This window comes from Phacochoerus africanus, chromosome 2 (genome assembly GCF_016906955.1).
Source record: "Phacochoerus africanus isolate WHEZ1 chromosome 2, ROS_Pafr_v1, whole genome shotgun sequence".
In the NCBI taxonomy this organism is placed as follows: domain Eukaryota; kingdom Metazoa; phylum Chordata; class Mammalia; order Artiodactyla; family Suidae; genus Phacochoerus; species Phacochoerus africanus.
The window spans coordinates 132927066-132946503 of NC_062545.1; the positions used below are offsets into that span (position 1 = coordinate 132927066).

At 53.6% G+C, this 19438-nt stretch overlaps 1 protein-coding gene across 10 annotated transcripts in view; it reads left to right on the top strand.

Annotated features, from left to right (window-relative positions):
- The window catches only part of PLCB2 (phospholipase C beta 2), a 23051-nt gene continuing 3613 nt past the window's right edge, over nt 1-19438 (top strand). For 3 of the 10 annotated variants that reach the window (XM_047766717.1, XM_047766722.1, XM_047766718.1), the window contains exons 1-24: nt 1-355; nt 5917-5994; nt 6563-6631; nt 7658-7798; nt 7944-8023; nt 8107-8160; nt 8267-8342; nt 11935-12035; nt 12194-12360; nt 12452-12598; nt 12766-12923; nt 13200-13282; nt 13549-13633; nt 14212-14374; nt 14487-14620; nt 14743-14839; nt 15814-15898; nt 16040-16164; nt 16650-16804; nt 17328-17492; nt 18068-18167; nt 18806-18910; nt 19075-19169; nt 19310-19385. In XM_047766717.1, coding sequence (XP_047622673.1) covers nt 272-355; nt 5917-5994; nt 6563-6631; nt 7658-7798; nt 7944-8023; nt 8107-8160; nt 8267-8342; nt 11935-12035; nt 12194-12360; nt 12452-12598; nt 12766-12923; nt 13200-13282; nt 13549-13633; nt 14212-14374; nt 14487-14620; nt 14743-14839; nt 15814-15898; nt 16040-16164; nt 16650-16804; nt 17328-17492; nt 18068-18167; nt 18806-18910; nt 19075-19169; nt 19310-19385 — 2623 coding nt within the window. In that variant the 5' untranslated portion in view covers nt 1-271. Of the gene's footprint in view, nt 356-5916; nt 5995-6562; nt 6632-7657; nt 7799-7943; nt 8024-8106; nt 8161-8266; nt 8343-11934; nt 12036-12193; nt 12361-12451; nt 12599-12765; nt 12924-13199; nt 13394-13548; nt 13634-14211; nt 14375-14486; nt 14621-14742; nt 14840-15813; nt 15899-16039; nt 16165-16649; nt 16805-17327; nt 17493-18067; nt 18168-18805; nt 18911-19074; nt 19170-19309; nt 19386-19438 lie in introns of those variants that run through there. The other 7 variants (XM_047766719.1, XM_047766720.1, XM_047766723.1 and 4 more) reach the window with 7 other exon arrangements.

Consider the following 19438-nt stretch of genomic DNA (forward strand, 5'->3'; position numbering starts at 1 on the left):
CAGGAGCAGTGACCACAGCCCCCCCCAGTGCAGGGGGGCGGGATGAGGCTGATTTAAAAGGCAGATGGGCCTCTGGCCCAAGCGCAGCATTGTACCCAGCTACCGCGGGCCCGAGGGCTGTCAGGGCACCCAGACTTCCGGGTCTGCTGGGGGGTGGGGTGGGCGGGTAACATGTGAGCCCAGCTAGGCTCCCCTCCTGCCCGCCCTCCTTCTTCCCTTCCTCCTGTCTGCTGTGCCTGCCCAGCCTCTCCAAAGAGGGACAGTTGGCACCATGTCTCTGCTCAACCCCGTCCTGCTGCCCCCCAAGGTGAAGGCCTATCTGAGCCAAGGGGAGCGCTTCATCAAATGGGACGATGTGAGTGGGGCCTGGCTGGGGGCTGCTGGGGCGTGGGGGCGGCAGGTGGGCAGGCTGCTAGGAGCTTTGCCAGGGGACTGGGCTAGTTTATGTCTGCCAGGATTCAGGTGCCTGTGTAGCTTGGCCAGGTAGCTGATACAACTGCCCAGATAAACAAATCTGTGGGTGAGGGCTTGTGCCCCGAGTGGCCACCACCATGGCCCAGGCTCTGCATCTGGATGTGGGAAAAGGATGGCTGCCCAGGTGGTCACAGGAGGAAGTTTCTTTGGATGGGGGTCTGTCCTTTTCCAAAGCGCTCAAGAAGAGTAGCATTTGTTGCTCCCATGCTTAGTGGTGGTGGGAGAAAAGTGTGCCCCGAGCTGAGGTGGCACCAGAGACTGAGGTGAGCCAGACCCCTTCTCCCAGGACTGACATCCCAGTCTTGCCCCAGCGGGATGCCTGGGACTGGAATCCTCATCCCTCCCTACCCACTCCCCAGGAGGCCCTGCTCTCTCCCAGCTGCTGTGGGGCAGCCACAAAAGGACAGTGAACCCCAAGTCAGAACTGGAGGTTCTGCCCCCAGGGGCCTGGGAGGGAACCTATAGACTTCTGCTTCCGCTGACACCCTGCTGTCTGTAGGGAAGGGGGAAGCCATGCTTTGCCCTGTACCTCTGTCTCCACCGCGTCTGCTCCTTCCCAGACTGGGCCTGCTGCCCAGCCTCTGGTCCTCCTGGGCCCTGAAAATGTGTTGCCACAGGCCAGGGATTCTCCTAGGCAAGTGAGGGGAAAATATGGGGCCCTGCTTCAGGGAGGGGAGGCTGCTGGGCTGGCCCAGTGTGAGAGTCTGAGCCAGCTGGTCCCAGGAAGGGAATCTAATGGCTGTGAGGGAGAAGGAAGGGCCCCTAGGACTGGGCCCTCCTCCTCACAGGTGGGATGAGGGGGCTCTGGGTCTATGAATTAAGGCCTTATGGGCTGGGCTAAACTGAGTAATCTGGTTGCTATGACTACAGGGAGGCTCTCTGCTTCTCTGGGAGTGGTGCGGTCACTGGCATGGTAGAACCCTGGCCCATGAGGCTGTGGACTGAGGGAAGTGGCTCAGAGTGAAAAGTGAAGTGGCCTCTCTCGGTTCCTCTGGGAAGTGTGTATAACATGACTGTGTAGAGGGTCAGTAAGGATGGTGACAGGCTATGCGGCCTTCTCTGCAAGTCCCCATCTGTGTACCTGGCTGGCTGCTGTCTTCCCCAAGGCAGAGTACCATAGGGTCCTGGATCCTGACTCCCAGGAGCAGGGATCACCCAGTTGCAGAACATGTGCAGATGAGGCTCAGTTCTCAGACTACCTCCCACCCAGTTGGCAGATGAGCTGGGTAGTGGATAAGCATGATGCATGGGATGTGCTCAGCTCCCAACTTCATTTTGTGTCCCAGGGCCCTTTTACAAGGTATCCTGTGGGAGAAGCTCTCCTATGTTCTGTGGAAGGAAACAGAGCTGGTCATGAGACACTCCATTTGCTCTTGGGAAAAGACTAGAAAAGCCTCTGGATACTTCTCCTCACAAAGCCCAGTCTTACTTCAGAAACTAGTTCTAGGATTTCCTGTTGTAGGGCAGTTGGTGTAACCAACCCGACTAGTATCCATGAGGATGCGGGTTTGATCCCTGGCCTCACTGAGTGGGTTAAGGATGTGGCGTTGCCATGAGCTGTGATTTTTTTTTTAAGAAAATTTATTTATTTATTTATTTATTTAGGCTTTTTAGGGCTACACCTGCAGCATATGGAAGTTCCCAGTCTATGGGTTGAATCAGAGCTGTAGCGGCAGGTCTATACCATAGTCACAGCAATGCTAGATCCTTAACCCATTAAGTGGGGCCAGGGATTGAACCCTCATCCTCATGGATGCTAGTTGGATTTGTTACCACTGAGCCACAACTGGAAGTCCCAGTGAGCTGTGGTTTAAGTCGCAGATGAGGCTTGGATCTGGCATTGTGTGGCCCTAAAAAGAAGAAAAAAAAAGAAAATAGTTCTAACTCAAAACTCCAACTGTAATTTAGAATGACATCTCCTGTGCCCCTCCCTCTAAGAATGTTGTCAGGTAGGCTCCAGGCCCCCTGGAAAGGCCGGTGGGAAGATTTCCCTGCACCTCCTCTAGGGAAGGGTGCAGGGAGGGATAGGGGTACCAAATTTCTTAACTGAGCAGGGGCTTTCATAAACCAGGCCTAACAGAAGGGTAAGGCTTCTTCTTCCTCAGGCACAGTTGTTTTGTTTTGATTTTTCCTTTTTAGGGCCACACCCTTGACACATGGAAGTTCCCAGGCTAGGGTCAAATCAGAGCTGTGGCTGCTGGCCTACAACACAGCCACAGCAACGCCAGATCCAAGCCACAACACCAGATCTTTAACCCACTGAGTGAGGCCAGGGATTGAACCCACATCCTCATGGATGCTAGTCGGGCTCTTAACATACTGAAACTCCAGGCACACAATTTTTTTTTTTTCCTTTTCTTGGTCTTTTTGCCTTTTCTGGGGCTGCTCCTGCAGCATATGGAGGTTCCCAGGCTAGGGGTCTAATAGGAGCTGTAGCCGCAGGCCTATGCCAGAGCCACAGCGACGTGGGATCCAAGCTGTGTCTGCCACCCACACCACAGCTCATGGCAATGCCGGATCCCGTCCCCTCTCTCTCTCTTCTCCTTCTGGCACCCCTATAATACGGATGTTGGTGCATTTAACATTGTCCCAGAGTTCCCTGAGACTCTCTTCATTTTTTTTCAATCTTTTTTCTCTTTTCTGTTCTGCATCTGTAATTTCTTCTAATCTGTCCTCCACCTCGCTTATTCGTTCTTCTGCCTCCTGTATTCTGCTGTTAGCTGCTTCTAGTGAGTTTTTTATTTCAATTATTGTATTTTGCATCTCTCTTGTTTAAGTTTTATATCTTGTATCTCTTTGGTTAGTGTTTCCTGTAAGTTATCCATCTTTGCCTCCAGCTTATTTCCAATGTCTTGCATCATCTTCAGCATTGACAGTCTAAAGTCTTTTTCCTGGAGGCTGAGAATCTCCTCATTGCTTAGCTGATTTTCTGGGGTTTTTCCTTTCCCCCTCATCTGAGTTGTTGTTCTCTGTCTTTTCATTTTTATAGGTTTTTGGTGTGGTGACGTTTTTATAGATAATAGAACTGTAGCCTCTCTTACTTCTGGTGTCTGCCCCCCTTGTGGCTGAAGTTGGTATGGGGGGCTTGCTGTAGGCTTCCTGATGGGAGGGGCTGATGCCTGCCCACTGGTAGATGGAGCCGATTCTAATCTCTCTGGTGGGTGGGGCTTAGTCTCTGGATGGGATTAGGGGCTGCTGTGTGCCTGAGGCTCTTTAGGTAGCCAGTTTACTGAGGGGTGGGGCTGTGATCCCACCTGGATTGTTGTTTGCCCTGGGGCTTCTCAGCAGCTGACCGACTGTTGGGGCCAGATTTTCCCAAAATGGCCACCTCCAGAGAAAGGCACGCTGCTTAATATTCCTGAGAGCTTTGCCTTCAATGTCCTTCCCTCACAACAAGCCACATTCACCCCTGTTTTCCCATGATGTCCTCCAAGAACTGCAGTCAGGTTTGACCTAGGTTCCTGTGGAGACCTCGCTCTGCCCTGGGACCTAGTGCATGTGAAAGTCTGTGTGCACCTTTTAAGAATGGGGTCTCCGTTTCCCCCAGTCCTGTGGAGCTCCTGCGCAGAAGCCCCGCTGGCCTTCAATGCCAGATGCTCCAGGGGCTCTTTCTCCCAGTGACAGATCCCAGCATGTGAGGGTTTGATGTGGGGCTCAGAACTCTCACTCTGAGAGAGGTGAGTCTCTGTGAGCCAGTTAGTTTTCAGTCTGTGGAGCTTCCCACCCGGGAGGTATAGGGTTGTTTATATCATGAAATCACCCCTCCTACCTGTGGATGTGGCCTTCTCTTTTTCTTCTGGAGTAGGGTATGGGTTTCCTGGTCCATTTGGGTGGAGATTGCTCAGTCTTTAGTTGTGAATTTTGTTGTTTTTAGGAGAGAAGTTGAGCTCCAGTCCTTCTATTCTGCCATCTTAATCCCATCCAACACTCGCAACGCCAGATCCTTAACCCACTGAGCAAGGCTAGGGATCGAACCAGCAACCTTGTGGTTCCTAGTCGGATTCGTTAACCACTGAGCCATGACAGGAACTCCTCAAGGCACACATTTTTGAGGTTTCTTAGGAGACCCTCCCCCTGAGCTGGGGAATCTCTTACTCAGGGTCCTCCTTCCATCTTGCTTCTGGGAGGTCACTTGCAATTAATTCTTCAGGCCCCTCAGAATCCAGTTTCTGCCTTCGGCTTCCTGTTGCTCTGGACTCTCTGCCCCTCTTTCCCATGGGTCCACTCTGGACTCAGCAGATACTCATGGCTTCCCCGCCCCATAGGCTCTGGGAGTTAGGGCTCACGTAGCACACCAGCACCTCTGTCTCCGACAGTCAATCTGTCACCCAGTGTTTCCTGGGCAGGAGTCAGACCCCAGTCCATTACACTCCACACCTGCAAGGGGTGACAAAAGCTTTCCAAGGGCAGCCTTAAGGTAAGGGGTCAGGTACCCCAAGCCTCCCTAGGACGGGGCAGGAGGGAGGATGAAGCTCAGAACACAGCTTTCTCCAAAATTAAACTCCTGTCAGTGTTCTCTTTCCCTTGTTCTCTAACCACCCCTGATCTGAGAACCTTTTTCTGGACCAACTCCTTTGCCAGTTCTTCATTTGGTCTGGTTTGGTGTGCAGCAACTACCATGCCTACACCACCAGGAAACCCCAAGATTCAATTTTAATAGCTTGTTGTTCATGCGCACAGACCTTTAAAATAAAAGGTAGCCTGTGTGCTCTGAGTGGAGCAGGAATTCAGAAGCGAGGTCATTCTTCATTCCCTTGCTCTTTCAGCAAACATGGGGGCACAGAGTCACAGCCTAGTACAGGCTTGTTTCCTCAGAGCCCCTGGGGATTTCCAGAAGGGGCTTCTAGATCTGAGAACCGGCCCTCACTCCCTTGTTATAGCACATTTCAGGAAAGGCTCTTCAGAAGCTGGTCTTTAACAGTATTTTAGGCAGGCAGGGTTGGGTGCTTAGGTTGGGAGGTAGGAAGGCACTTGGGACAGGTGGGTGGGTGGGGTGGGCACAGTTCCTGGAGGGGAGGACTGGGCAGAGGGGAAGCCAGCCTGCTGCAAAGGAGCTGTTGGGCTCTCCTGGGCTGGGGGCAGGGAAGGGTACAGAGTCTTGGAGAGGGACACTCTGCCCCTTTGGCTGAAGGCCTTGAAAACAGGGTAATGTCGGGGCCAAGACCCTTCTTGGGGTCTAGAAGGAGAACCTCTTTTTGGGATTTAGAGGGGGAACTCTCTTCTCTTCCAGAAATGTCATTTCCAATTCTCTACCTCTCCCCACCCCTGGTTCCGAGCTTTAAAGACTCATATTCAGCCCTTAGCTCTGGAAAACAAAGGGAAATGCCTGCAGATTCCCAGGATGGCCGCCTCCTAGGCAGATGGTGAGCTCTGAAACTCCTGGTCTGGGCCAGGAAAGCTCGACCTGGTCAGAGCAGGGAGCTGAGACCTTCTCTCCTGCAGGAAACAACAATAGCCTCCCCGGTTATCCTCCGTGTGGACCCCAAGGGCTACTACTTATACTGGACGTATCAGAGTAAGGTGAGGCAGCCTGAGCACCTGCTGATCCATGGAGTCCAAGCAGCTTCCTAGTGTTGCAGGGGTGGAGGCGTGGACGCTGAGTATAGGATGACCTGGAAGGGTGACTCTGGGGAAGAGGCTGTTTGCTTTGGGCTGGAGGATGCATTAAGTCCAACCATGCCTCAGGCTCAGATGCTCTAGCCTTTGCAGCCCTAGGAGAGAGAGAGAAAAGAAAAAGAGCAGCTGCTGAAGGCTGGGGTTAAACTTGAGGGCTCCCAAGAGATCAGAGAAGGGCCGAGACACCTGGGCAGGGGGGAGGGGGAGCCGGGGAGAGTCCAGGAAGGTGGAGGGGAGGCTGGAGGTCATGGGCCCTGAGTAACTCAAAGTGACCAAGGGAGGAAGGGACGAGGGTCACTATGGGGGGTGGGGATTGCTGGGAAAGGAATGTTAGGGTCTGGGAGGCCCCCCACAGCTTTGGCATCTAGAGAGGGCAGCTGGCCAAGATGTGAATGTGTGTGAAGCTCCCTCCTCCCTGCTCTTAGTTCTTGACCTGCCATCTCTGTCCACCTCCCACCTGTGCTCCCACCAGGAGATGGAGTTTCTGGATATCACCAGCATCCGGGACACCCGCTTTGGGAAGTTTGCCAAGATGCCCAAGGTAAGTGGGCCCAGCAGCAGCCCAGGCTCAGAGGGGTCACCAGCTCTGCAGGGCTGAGGCAGGAGTCCCTGTGGGGATGGGGAGCCCAACCTCTGGAGGGTCCCTGGTTGAGCAGAGGGTCTTCCTCTGAGCTGAGGATGCAGCACACCTGCTCCTGGGCTTGCTGGGGCTGTAGTATCAGGACACACAGTGAATGGACAGGTTTCAGGGCCAGCTCCTGCCCCTAGAGCACCCCAGGCAGTCTGTGAGGTGTTGCCTGCATTCTACAACCCCCACCCCCACCCCCTGCCTTCCTGACTGGTTTGCCTATATTTGCATTATGCTGGTAGGAAAATTGGAGGAAGCAGGATTCCTTGAGACTGGGGACTAAGAATCTGGCTTCAGGGGTTCCCTGGTGGCTCTGCAGATTAAGGATCTGGCATTGTCACTGATGTGGCTCTGGTTCCAACTATAGCAGGGTTTCCAGCTCTGGCCTGGGAACTTCTGTATGTTGTGTGTGAGGCCAAAAACAATAAAAGAGTTCTTGTCATGGCTCAACAGTAACAAACCTAACTTGTATCCATGAGGATGTAGGTTCAATCCCTGGCCTCGCTCAGTGGGTTAAGGATCTGGTGTTGCCGTGAGCTGTGGTGTAGGTCACAGGCACAGCTTGGATCCTGCTGTTGCTGTGGCTGTGGTGTAGGCTTACATCTGTAGCTCCAATTTGACCCTTAGCCCGGGAACTTCCATATACCACAGGTGTGGCCCTAAAAAAGACAAAAAATAAAAAAATAAAATAAGGAACAAAAAACAAAAACAAAAAAAATCTGTCTTCAAATGAAAAATGGCAATCAAAATACTGGGTTAATCCCTCCCTGTGGGCCTCTCCCTGCCCACCCCAGCTCCTGGGTGCTGAGGCCGGTGGCTCCTGAGCTGGGCAGGGATGGGATGCCACCCCAGTGGGCCATATTTCAAGCGGCTGAGAGGGAAAGACAGGGGGCAGGGACAGGGGCACACCTCTGACCCTCACATCACCACTTGCTGCAGAGCCAGAAGCTCCGAGAAGTCTTCAACATGGACTTTCCCGACAACAGCTTCCTGCTGAAGACACTGACTGTGGTGTCCGGCCCAGACATGGTGGACCTCACCTTCCATAACTTCGTCTCCTACAAGGAGAATGTGGGCAAGGTGCCTCAGGGGCAGCTGGCCTGGGGCTGGGCACTTGGGAGAGCCTGGACCTCCTCAGAGGCAGGCCTGGGCCGCGAGGTGGTGGGGGCATCTCGTGGTGGTGGTGGTGGTGGGGTGCTGACTGCTGTGCTCTGGGGTCCTGCAGGCCTGGGCTGAAGATGTCCTGGCTCTGGCCAAGCATCCGCTCACAGCCAACGCCTGCCGTAGCACCTTCCTGGACAAGATGTAAGTGCCTGCCAGCCTGGCCTTAGCCTGTGGGGCTAAGGGTGCCAGCCCTGGGCCTTGACGGGCTGCTTTCTGCCCATCAGCCTGGTGAAGCTCAGGATGCAGCTCAACCCTGAAGGGAAGATTCCTGTGAAGAAGTGAGTCTCCCCTGCTCCCTCCCCACATGGCCTCCGAGCTCCCCAAAGCCTTCGCTCCCCAGGCCTCACCCTTCTCTTTGCCTGGTGCCTTTCTCTGCTTCTTCAGTTTTTTCCAGATGTTTCCTGCTGACCGCAAGCGGGTGGAAGCTGCCCTCAGCGCCTGCCACCTCCCCAAAGGCAAGGTGAGTGGTTCCCCCACTACCCAGCCCATCCCCAGAATTCTCCTTCTCACAGGAGTTGCCTCTGACTAGGGGGCAACCTGGGTACATCTGGGGGGTGGGGGACAGGAAGGACAGTACTGTCCCAGCCAGAGAGCCCAAAAAGCCAGTTAACCCCAGGGACTAAACACCCAAACACCCACCACAGTAGTGGCCTAAGCAGCTGCAATGACAACGCCAGATCCATAACCCACTGCACCACAAGAGAACACTTTCTTTTCTTTTCCCTTAAGTAATTGATTTTTAATTACAAGTTATATGCAGGGTCACCCCATGAGGTGCCTTATGTGAATGACACAAAGGAGCCCTCTGGGAGTTCCTTGGTGGCTCTGGGGGTTACTATGGCATGGGTTTGATCCCTGGCCTGGGAACTTCTGTGAACCACGAATGCAGCCAAAGGGAAAAAAGCACCCTCTGGGCAGATGCAGCCTTGAGCCAGGGTTTCTGTCTGGCCAGGAGTAGATCTCAGCCCCCTGTCCTCCCTTGGCCTTTGTATAGAGCACCACATGCACCCCATGGGGACTTTCCTCTTGGTAGGAATTTGGAACATTGTAAGTAAATAAAACTAAGACCTCATTGATCACCTGTCCACATGAATCCTAGCAGGAATACTTCCCCCACAATTAGCTCCAAGGACCTGGTGACTTCTTGGTGTAATCAGTCTCAGGGGATGCAAGCATGGGGCTGGGGACAAGGTGGAAACGGGCTCCTGCTGAAGACACCACTTGCTACACTCCTTTTCTCGAGAGTTCCCACCTTAGCTAAGGCCTCCTTACTGATCAGTTCTGTGCCCCAGTAGGGGCCACTGAGCCATCTTTGCTTGGAGCTGATGGGTCCAATTTCTTGTCTAGCTCTCCTGCTCAGAGCCTCTGCTCCAAACTAAGACTGATATTGGCCTTTCAGAGCTATCCTGAAAAACATTTGATGGGCTTTTCTGGAAGAGAATGCAAAAATACAGAATCCCTGAATGCCACCTGTCTACATTCTGTTTCTATACATTTGTCTCTTTTGGGAGTTCTCTAGTGGCCGAGTGGTTAAGGATCCAGCAGCATTGTCACTGCTGTGGCATGGGTTTGATCCCTGGCCCCAGGAACTTCCGCACGCCCTGGGTGTGGCCAAACAAAAATTTGTCTTGGAGTTCCCATCGTGGCTCAGTGGTTAACAAATCCGACCAGGAACCATGAGGTTGCGGGTTCGATCCCTGGCCTTGCTCAGTGGGTTAAAGATCCGGCATTGCTGTGAGCTGTGGTGTAGGTTGCAGACGCGGCTCGGATCCTGCGTTGCTGTGGCTCTGATGTAGGCCGGATTTGACCCCTAGCCTGGGAACCTCCATATGCTGCGGGAGCGGCCCAAGAAATGGCAAAAAAAAAAAAATTTGTCTATTCTGGACATTTCATGTAAATGGAATTATATAATACAATCTCTGATGTCAGGCTTCATTCATTTAGCACCATGTTTTCATCTATGTTATAGCATGCATGAGTACTCTATACCTTTTGATTGTGGAATAACTTAATTGTAAGGATATACTAGATTTTGCTTAACTATTCACCAATTGGTGGACATTGAGTTGTTTCCACTTTTTGGCTATTATGAATAATGCTGCTATGAATGATTTTGTCTGGACATAGGTTTTCAAGTCACTTGGATACAAATCTAGAGTTGGAATTGTTGGGTCATATGGTAACTTTGTGCTTAACATTTTTGAGGAAATGCCAAACTGTTTTCCAAAGGGACTATACCATTTTATAATCCCACCAGTGTTGAGGGTTCCAACTTATCCACATCTGCACTAACACTTGTTCATATCTGCCTTTGGCTTTTTGTTGTTGGCTTTAGTCACTCTGTGATTGTGAAGTGGTAGCTCATTGTGGTTTTGATTCGCATTTCCTAATGACTAATGATGTAGAGCATCTCTTCATGTGCTTATTGGTCATTTGCATATCTTCTCTGGAGAAATATTTATTCAAATCCACTGCCCATCTTTCAGTTGAGTTGTCTTACTGTGCAATTGTCCATTATTGGATATATGATTTGCAAGTATTTCCTCCCATTCTGTGGGTTGTCTTTTTTTTTTAATTACTCAATGAACTGATTACATTTATAGTTGTACATTATCATCACAATCCAATTTTATAGGATCTCTATCCCACAACCCCAGCGCATCCCCCCACTCCCCAAACTGTCTCCTTTGGAAAATAAGTTTTTCAAAGTCTGTGAGTCAGTATCTGTTCTGCAAAGAAGTTCATTGTGTCCTTTTTTCAGATTCCACATGTCCGTGAAAGTATTTGATGTTGGTGTTTCATTGTATGGCTGACTTCACTTAGCATGATAATTTCTAGGTCCATCCATGTTGCTAAAAATGCTGGTATTTTGTTCCTTTTAATGGCTGAGTAATAGTGTGGGTTGTCTTTTTACTTTTACTTTCTTTTTAAGAATTTTTTTTTTTTTAACAGCTGCACCTGCAGCATATGAAGGTTCCCAGGCTAAGGGTTGAATTGGAGCTGTAGCTGCCAGCCTACGCCAGAGTGACAGCAACATGGGATCCAAGCTGCAACTGCAACCTACACCACAGCTCACAGCAACGCTGGATCCTCAACTGGATCCACTGAGTGAGACCAAGGATTGAACCTGCATCCTCATGGATACTACTCAGATTTGTTTCCGCTGAGCCACAAGGGGAACTCCCTTTTTATTTTCTTGATGGTGTCCTTTGGAATACCAAAATTTTTAATTTGGGTGAAGTCTAATCTATTTTTTTGTTACTGTTCCTTGTACTGTCTCTATTTCCAACTTTTGTTGTTGAATTGTCTATTTCTCCCTTCAGCTCTGTCAGTCTTTTTTTTTTTTTGTCTTTTTGCCTTTTCTAGGGCTGCACCCAAGCATATGGAGGTCCCCAGGCTAGGGGTCTAACTGGAGCTGTAGCCACCCGACTATGCCACAGCCACAGCAACGCTGGATCCAAGCTGCGCCTGCAACCTACACCACAGCTCATGGCAACGACAGATCCTTAACCCACTGAGCGAGGCCAGGGATCAAACCTGCAATCTCATGGTTCCTAGTCGGATTAGTTAACCACTGAGCCACAATGGGAACTCCAGTTCTGTCAGTCTTGCTTCATGCATCATGAGGTTCTGTTTTCAGATGCCATTGTCTGTATTTGAATTGCTTCTTTTTGAAAACTTATCCTCCCCTTAAAAAGAAAGTGGTAGCTCACTTTTCTAGCAAATAGCACTGCTTGCTTCTGATCTCTTTACCTCCCCGTCCTGGTCACTTTTAGTTCAAATCCTGTCCCAGGCAAGGGACTAGCCAGTGTCAATTCAGAGTCAAAGCAAATCAGCTAAGATGCTCTCTGCTCAGCAACTAGGGCCTTGAAAAGTGAGGGCTCAGGTGCCCAAATTGCTCTTCCATCTGACCTAAGCCCTCCCTCTCCCCAGACCCCCATGCACAGGGCTGGGCCTTGTTTGTGGCTCTTAGTACTGAGAAGCTGGAGTGGGGGGTGGTGGGGGTGGCAGAGGAAGTCCTCAGGTGACTCTCTATCCCCCTCGTCCCCCAGAATGATGCCATCAATCCCGAGGACTTCCCAGAATCCGTCTATAGGAGTTTCCTCATGAGCCTCTGTCCTCGGCCTGAAATAGACGAGATCTTCACTTCCTAGTGAGCTTCTTGGGCTGGGCTTGGAGAAGGGGTGGTGGCTAAAATTCCCAATCTGCCATGCTGACATCTGGGTGGTGTCACTGGAGAAGGGGTTTGTCTGAGCCACCCCTGGCCTAGGGGACATAGAGGGGACCTGTGCCCTTCTCTTTGGCCTGCAGCCACTCCAAGGCCAAACCCTACATGACCAAGGAGCACCTGACCAAATTCATCAACCAGAAACAGCGCGACTCCAGGCTGAACTCCCTGCTGTTTCCGCCAGCGCGGCCTGACCAGGTGCAGGGCCTCATCGACAAGTACGAACCCAGCGGCATCAACGTGCAGAGGGGTGAGGACCCAGGGAACCTCTAACCGCCCCCAAGGTCCTCTCCCGTCCCAGCAGCTGGGCTGTGGCCCTGACAACCACCCTTGTCCCCCAGGCCAGCTGTCCCCCGAGGGCATGGTGTGGTTTCTCTGTGGGCCAGAGAACAGCGTGCTGGTCCAGGACAAGCTGCTGCTGCATCAGGACATGACGCAGCCGCTCAACCATTACTTCATCAACTCGTCACACAACACCTACCTGACAGGTGGGCTCTGGAGACCTCACTGTCCACCTCTCCTTTTATGGTGGCAGTTCCTGTGCCCTGACTCTCCTACAGGGGCTGCCCACAGGACAGCCTAGGACGGAGTGGGGCGGGGGAGAGCTGGACTGCCCCGAGTGAAGCCCCTACCCCTCTCTCTTCCTCTGGCTCAGCTGGCCAGTTCTCAGGCCTTTCCTCGGCTGAGATGTACCGCCAGGTGCTGCTGGCTGGCTGCCGTTGCGTGGAGCTGGACTGTTGGAAGGGAAAGCCCCCTGATGAGGAGCCCATTATCACTCACGGCTTCACCATGACCACAGACATCTATTTCAAGGTGATACTTGGCATGTGGAGGCTGGTGGCAGTGGCACAAGGGAAGGGCCCTAGGACATGAGCCTTCTGGGGTTGAGGGGAGTGAAGCCAGAGCAGAGGGATGGCTGGGAGGCCTTGGACCGGTGTGGGGACCAGAGGGATGCAGAGACAGGGAGGCCAACAGTGACCCTCTAATTTCTATGTGTGTGTTGAGACTGGGGAGTGGACAAGGGTGCCCCTGGGGGAGGGGAAGCCAGGAGCACTGCCTGCCTCTCCATGGGGTCCTCCTCTTCTCCAGGAAGCAATCGAAGCTATTGCAGAGAGTGCCTTTAAGACCTCCCCTTATCCGGTCATCCTGTCATTTGAAAACCACGTGGACTCGTGCGTATCCAGGCCATCCAGCCTCACTTGCCACCTGGTCCCCATCTCCTGCCTGTAGCTGCCCTCCCCACAACTGTCCCCGTCCAGCCATGCCTTCCAGCCCTCTCCCAGGTCTCAGCAAAACTTCCCTTGGGACCCCAGGCGCTCCTGTGTTCCTGCCTCCCCAACTTCCTGAGCCCCTGATCTGGGTCATCATGGGGCACAAAAAGGTGGACAAGAGGGTGAGGTGGAGCTGCTGAACCCCACCCTACTTCTGCTCCCTGCAGACCCCGCCAACAGGCGAAGATGGCCGAGTACTGCCGGACGCTATTTGGGGATATGCTGCTCACAGAGCCCCTGGAAAAGTTCCCAGTGAGTGGATTTCACTGTAGGACACTGGGGCCTGAGGACTGGGGACCAGTGCAGGGTGCTGGGTTAAGGAGGCAGGTGTCCTCAGAGGATGTTGGGGTTCATTTGGGAAGGTTATGGGGCTGGGATCCTGTCATCTACCATGTCAGGCACTGTGCTGGGCTTAGGAGCTATGGTAGTGACACAGGAGCAGTCCCCAGCCCTCAGCTGGCTTACCTTCTCATGGGGAGGCACAGTAACTAGGACATTACCGCCTGTGGCTGCTGTGGGAATCCTTGGAGAGTCCAGATCTAGTCTTTGAGATCATGGAAGGCTTCCTGGAGGAGGTGTTGGCTGGGCTGAAATCTGAGGGAGGCACTGGATTTATCTTGGTGAGTGTGGAGAAAAGGTGGTCTAGGCAGGTGGAGTAGGTGCTGGGATAAGTTGGGTCAGGCAGGGTTTAGCCCACCAGGTGGGAATGATGAGAGGCAAGGCTGGAGAAGCAGGCAAGGGGCAGAGGAGTGCAGCTTGGAGTCAAGGAGCTTAGGCTACACCCTGAAGGTGAGGAGATGGTGCTGAGGACCCTCTCTCCCCTCCTGCAGCTGAAACCAGGTATCCCCCTGCCCAGCCCTGAGGATCTCCGGGGTAAGATCCTCATCAAGAACAAGAAGAACCAGTTCTCTGGCCCCACGGACCCCAGCAAGGAGCCGGGTGGGGAGGCTGAGGGTGGCGGTCCACCCAGTGTCCCTGTGGGTGAGGACACGGGTGAGTGAACTGGAGAGAAGTGGGTGTGAGGGAGCACCTGGAATGGGAGGGAGGGGCTGGGTCTGGAGGGGAGGGTTGGCCTTGTGCAGGATCTCAACACCCCCCCCCCCAGTGCTGATGGAGCCCTGTGTGGCAGCGTGGGCTGGTGAGGAAGGGGCTGAGCTGGAGGAGGAGGTGGACGAGGAAGAGGAGGAGGAGTCGGGAAACCTGGATGAGGAAGGGATAAAGAAGATGCAGTCAGATGAGGTGCGTGGGAAGCCCCGAGTTCCTCCTGCTGGCTCCACCGGAGAGCCCTCCAGGTGGGGGTGGGGGCTGGGCTCCTGGGCTCAGTACTGGTCTCTTCTCCACACTGCCGTCCTCGTCCCTAGGGCACAGCGGGCCTGGAAGTGACGGCTTACGAGGAGATGTCCAGCCTTGTCAATTACATCCAGCCCACCAAGTTCATCTCCTTTGAGTTCTCTGCCCGTGAGTTAACATGGGGTGGTGGGAAGCTGGAGGTTAGGCTAGATTCAAGAGAGGGCCCTTAGGAAGCATGGCCTGACACCAGAGCAGCCTGATGGGTAGGGGTAAAAGCAAGAGGGGGGGGGGGCATCCTGCCTTGGGCTGGGGGCGCTGTCTATAAACACCCAGCAGAGGAGCCAGGCAAAGGGCTTGTTTAAGTGGTGGTGGCTCCTAGTGTCCTGTCCCTGTACTGAGAACTTGGCACCAAGCAGAATGCTCTGGAGTGTGTCAGTGCCAGGAAGGCCATTTACAACAGGCTACCTCAGCCGGGCTGCCTGGGGCTCCACCTGCAGGTTCTGCAGCTGCCAGGGCAGGAGGACTCCTGGGACAAGTGAAAGGCAACAAGATCAGCCAGTACACATCTGCCCCCTGTCGTCTCCCCTGAGTTCACCCATGCTGTTTACCTTATCCTCTCCAGGCACACACATGGCGAGTTCCTCGCACCCTCTGCACACCCCCAACATGAACACCTCTTTCTGTATACACTCTGTGTGACACTGGATCCCTACTCCTGAATCCCCAGCCTGAACCCCCTCCTGTGCCCACCCATGGCCTGTGCCACCTGCACCACCTTTGCTGTGTGCCTCTTACCCCTCCCCCCCGCTCCTCTGTACATCACAGCATGTTCCTGACCCCCAGGCTCTTCCCCATGTGTTCCCCACACCCTCTGTGTCCACCCAGGGCGTGCACCCCACCCACCAGGACACCCCACCCTATGCATACCCCCCCCCGGGCATGCCCTCTACCCCCAGCACATGTTGTTACTCACACAAATCTGCACCTTCCCTGGCCTGGGGTTGGCCCCTCAACCCTCAGGCCTCAGTGGACACACCGGGTTGGAGGTATCTCTGTGCTGGACGGAGACATCAAAGGGGAGGGCAGGTCCGAGGGAGAGGAAAGCCTGACGCAGACTCCCTTTTCTCTTTTCCTGCCCCCAGAGAAGAACCGAAGTTATGTCATCTCCTCCTTCACAGAGCTCAAGGCCTACGACCTGCTCTCCAAGGCCTCAGTGCAGTTCGTGGAGTATCCTTGAGGCCTCAGTAGCCAGGCTCCCTGCTTGGGTGGAGGGAAGGGGACTGCCTGGGACTGGGCTCATGGCAGGGGGTGGGTGTCTGTGGATGCTCCCCGTGCAGGCAGTCCCTAGGCTCCTATATACTGTGGCAGCTACAACAAGCGCCAAATGAGCCGCATCTACCCCAAGGGCACCCGCATGGACTCCTCCAACTACATGCCCCAGATGTTCTGGAATGCTGGTTGCCAGATGGTTGCCCTCAACTTCCAGACGATGGGTGAGGGCACGCTCAGGCTCTTGAGAACCTTCCCCTACTCCTCTCACCTTTACCCTAGCCCAGGGGAGGGGGGTCTTTAGAATAGACCGGGATGTCCTGATGTTCTTTTGGGCTCTGGGTGCACGTGCAGGTGAGCAAGCGTTTAGGGATATAAGTGTGTCTCACGTGCCTATGTGACTGCATGTACATGAGTCTGTAGGTGGAGACATCAGTGCTGACCTGAGGGGGGTCTGTGGTGACACCTGCTCCACTGGCCTTGCCTGCCACCATGGGCTTGAGGTCTGGTCGTGGCTTTCCTCCTGCTGACTCCAGGGTGCAGGCCCATCCTGAGAGATGAGACCCTAAAGAACTAGGCTGGGACATGAGAAACCCTCATCTTCATGGTGCGCCCAACCTCCCCCTTCACAAGAAGGGAAAGGCTGGGAAGAAAGGCTGTGTGCAGACCCAGAGCCGGGCCCCCTCCCTGAATGCCCTTGTTCCCCCAGACCTGCCCATGCAGCAAAACATGGCGCTCTTTGAGTTCAACGGGCAGAGCGGCTACCTCCTCAAGCATGAATTCATGCGTCGGCTGGACAAGCAGTTCAACCCCTTCTCGGTGGACCGCATCGATGTGGTGGTGGCCACCACCCTTTCTATTACGGCAAGGCCCCGAAGTGGACAAGTGGCCTGGAGGGCTGGGGTCTTGAGGAGAAAGACACAGGAGCTCCATCGCTCCATTCCCAACCCCCTCCTCCATATCTTGGAAACTTCAGCCCCAGCCAGTTTGTGCAGTAGCAAGTTGCCTTGGAAACTGCCTCCTCCTCAGCACTGGAGGCTGCCTCTTGGTCCCCATGGAAACCAAGGGGAAGCGCTGAGGCTGGGGTGGGGGAGGGGAGAAGAGTGGGCAGAGTAGGGCAGCCGGAGCCCCAGGCCCTGGGGGAGGGCCTGTGCCTTGCTCACTGGGGAGGCCCACACCTGTTTCCTGAATGCTGGAAGCACCCCAGTGCCAGAGCTTAGCTGTAACTTCAAGCCACACAGTCTCTATTCCATGGCCAGAGTTGAATAGAGCTCTTCACAGTACCCAAGATTGGATGGTTCCACTAGCGGAGCTAGAGGCCCTAAGTTCTGGAGAGTGGCCTGGGCAGGGAAGCTGATACTAGCCTGCCATGGGCCCCCACCTCCAGGTGATATCTGGGCAGTTCCTGTCAGAACGCAGTGTGCGCACCTATGTGGAAGTGGAGCTGTTTGGCCTGCCTGGGGACCCCAAGAGGCGCTATCGCACCAAGCTGTCACCCAGTACCAACTCCATCAATCCCGTCTGGAAGGAGGAGCCCTTTGTCTTTGAGAAGGTGGGGGAGTGGTTAGGGTAGGGCAGGAGTTGGGATCTATCCCTGGTTCTTGGTCTCTCCTTGTAGAAGAGGAAATACATAAAAGAATTTTTTGATCCTCCCTTTCTCTCTAAACCTCACCTATGCCCTCCTGTTTCAAGGGTCCAAAACCCAAGCTTATAGAAATTTACTCTGTGGGCAGGTTTTGTGTGTGTACACATGTGTGTATGTGCATGCCTGTTCATGTTTACAATCAGAGGCAGAAATATGAACTCCTAGACCAGAGAGCAGGGTCCCATGGAATCAGGGGGTCTTGGCCCCACTGGATACTTTTGGCAAAGCTGCCAAGGGCTGTCTCCATCAGGCCCCCTTGGAGCCCTGGGTAGCATATTCATCCCTCTGCTCTATGTGGACCGGCCATGGCATGAGCTGTGAGGATGTCTATGTGTGAGGCTTAGAGTGGGCCCTCCATCCTCACCAAGTCTGGTAACACCTGCCATGTTCTCACACTGACTCTAGGTTTCTGGAGGCAGGGAGTGGGCCAGCTTGGACACCCTCTCCCCTCTCCAGCTTGTCCCATCTTGAACTCTCCCCAGATCTTGATGCCCGAGCTGGCCTCCCTCAGGGTGGCTGTGATGGAGGAAGGCAACAAGTTTCTTGGACATCGCATCATTCCCGTCAATGCCTTGAATTCTGGTAAAGATAGGGGTCCTTCTTTGCTGTTCCCAGTGGGTCTAAGACCAAGGCCAGCATCAGGATCCTATCCAAAGGGTGGGGCAGCTTCAGGGAGGTGGCCCTCTCATGTTATCACCCCTAGAAAGCAGGGCAGGAACCGTACCTCTCCAAGAAACTGACAGAGGTGGACTCTGCCCACCTAACAGAATGTAATTTTCTGTAACTACTGGGGCAGTTTCCCAAGTAGCTAACATTTACTGGGCACTTAAAATGCTTTAAGGAAAAAAAAAAAAAAAGGAGTTTCCTTGTGGTGCATCGGGTTAAGGGTCTGGGATCATCACCCCAGAGCTTCAGGTTGATGCTGTGGCACAGGTTTAATCCCCAGCTGGGGAATTTCCACATGCCATGGGTGCCGAAAAAAAAAAATTGCTTGCAGGGCTTAAAACATTCTCCCTTAATCCTAACAATAATCACACAAGGTAGACACTACTATCCCATTTCACAGATGAAGAAAGTCTCAGAGATTTAAAGTAAGCCTGCCCAATATTGCACAGCCAGGAACCAGACCAAAGTCAGAAGTGTTGCATACTGGGCTCCTGGTGAGCAGGGCTGGGTGGCACTGGGCTCTGGCTCACTGCCCATCTGGTCATGTCCCACAGGATACCACCACATGTGCCTGCACAGCGAAAGCAACATGCCCCTCACCATGCCTGCGCTCTTTGTCTTCCTGGAGATGAAGGACTATGTACCTGACACCTGGGCAGGTAGGAGGCACATGGAATGTGGGGAGCCCCAGGCTCTCCATTTCCCCTCCTCTCTCCTCAAGCTGGCCTCCAGAGGGGGACAGGACAGGCTATCCTGGGTAGGTGAGCATGGTGGGGGCTCCCAGGTACATCTTACCAGGCCCACGATGTTCCTGTGTACCTAGATCTCACGGTGGCCCTCGCCAATCCCATCAAGTTCTTCAATGCCCACGATAAGAAGGCTGTGAAACTCAAGGAAGCCATGGGAGGTCTACCTGAGGTCTGTGTTGTAAGGTCCACTGCCAGGGCCCCATGGGAGCTGTGTCCTCTTTGTGGGAAGATGACAGAGGGGGAGGAGTCTAGGGCTCAGGGAGAGAGGCTGTTGTTGGAGTCACCTTCCTAACCTTCTCCCCTCCACAGAATCCCTTCCCTCTCGGGAGTCCAGTTGCCCGCCAGGTCAATGGGACATTGGCCCCAACTAGCAACGGGTCAGCAGGTATGCACTGCAGGGTCTTCCCACCTACCCGAAGGGTCTCGACTTCTCTGCTA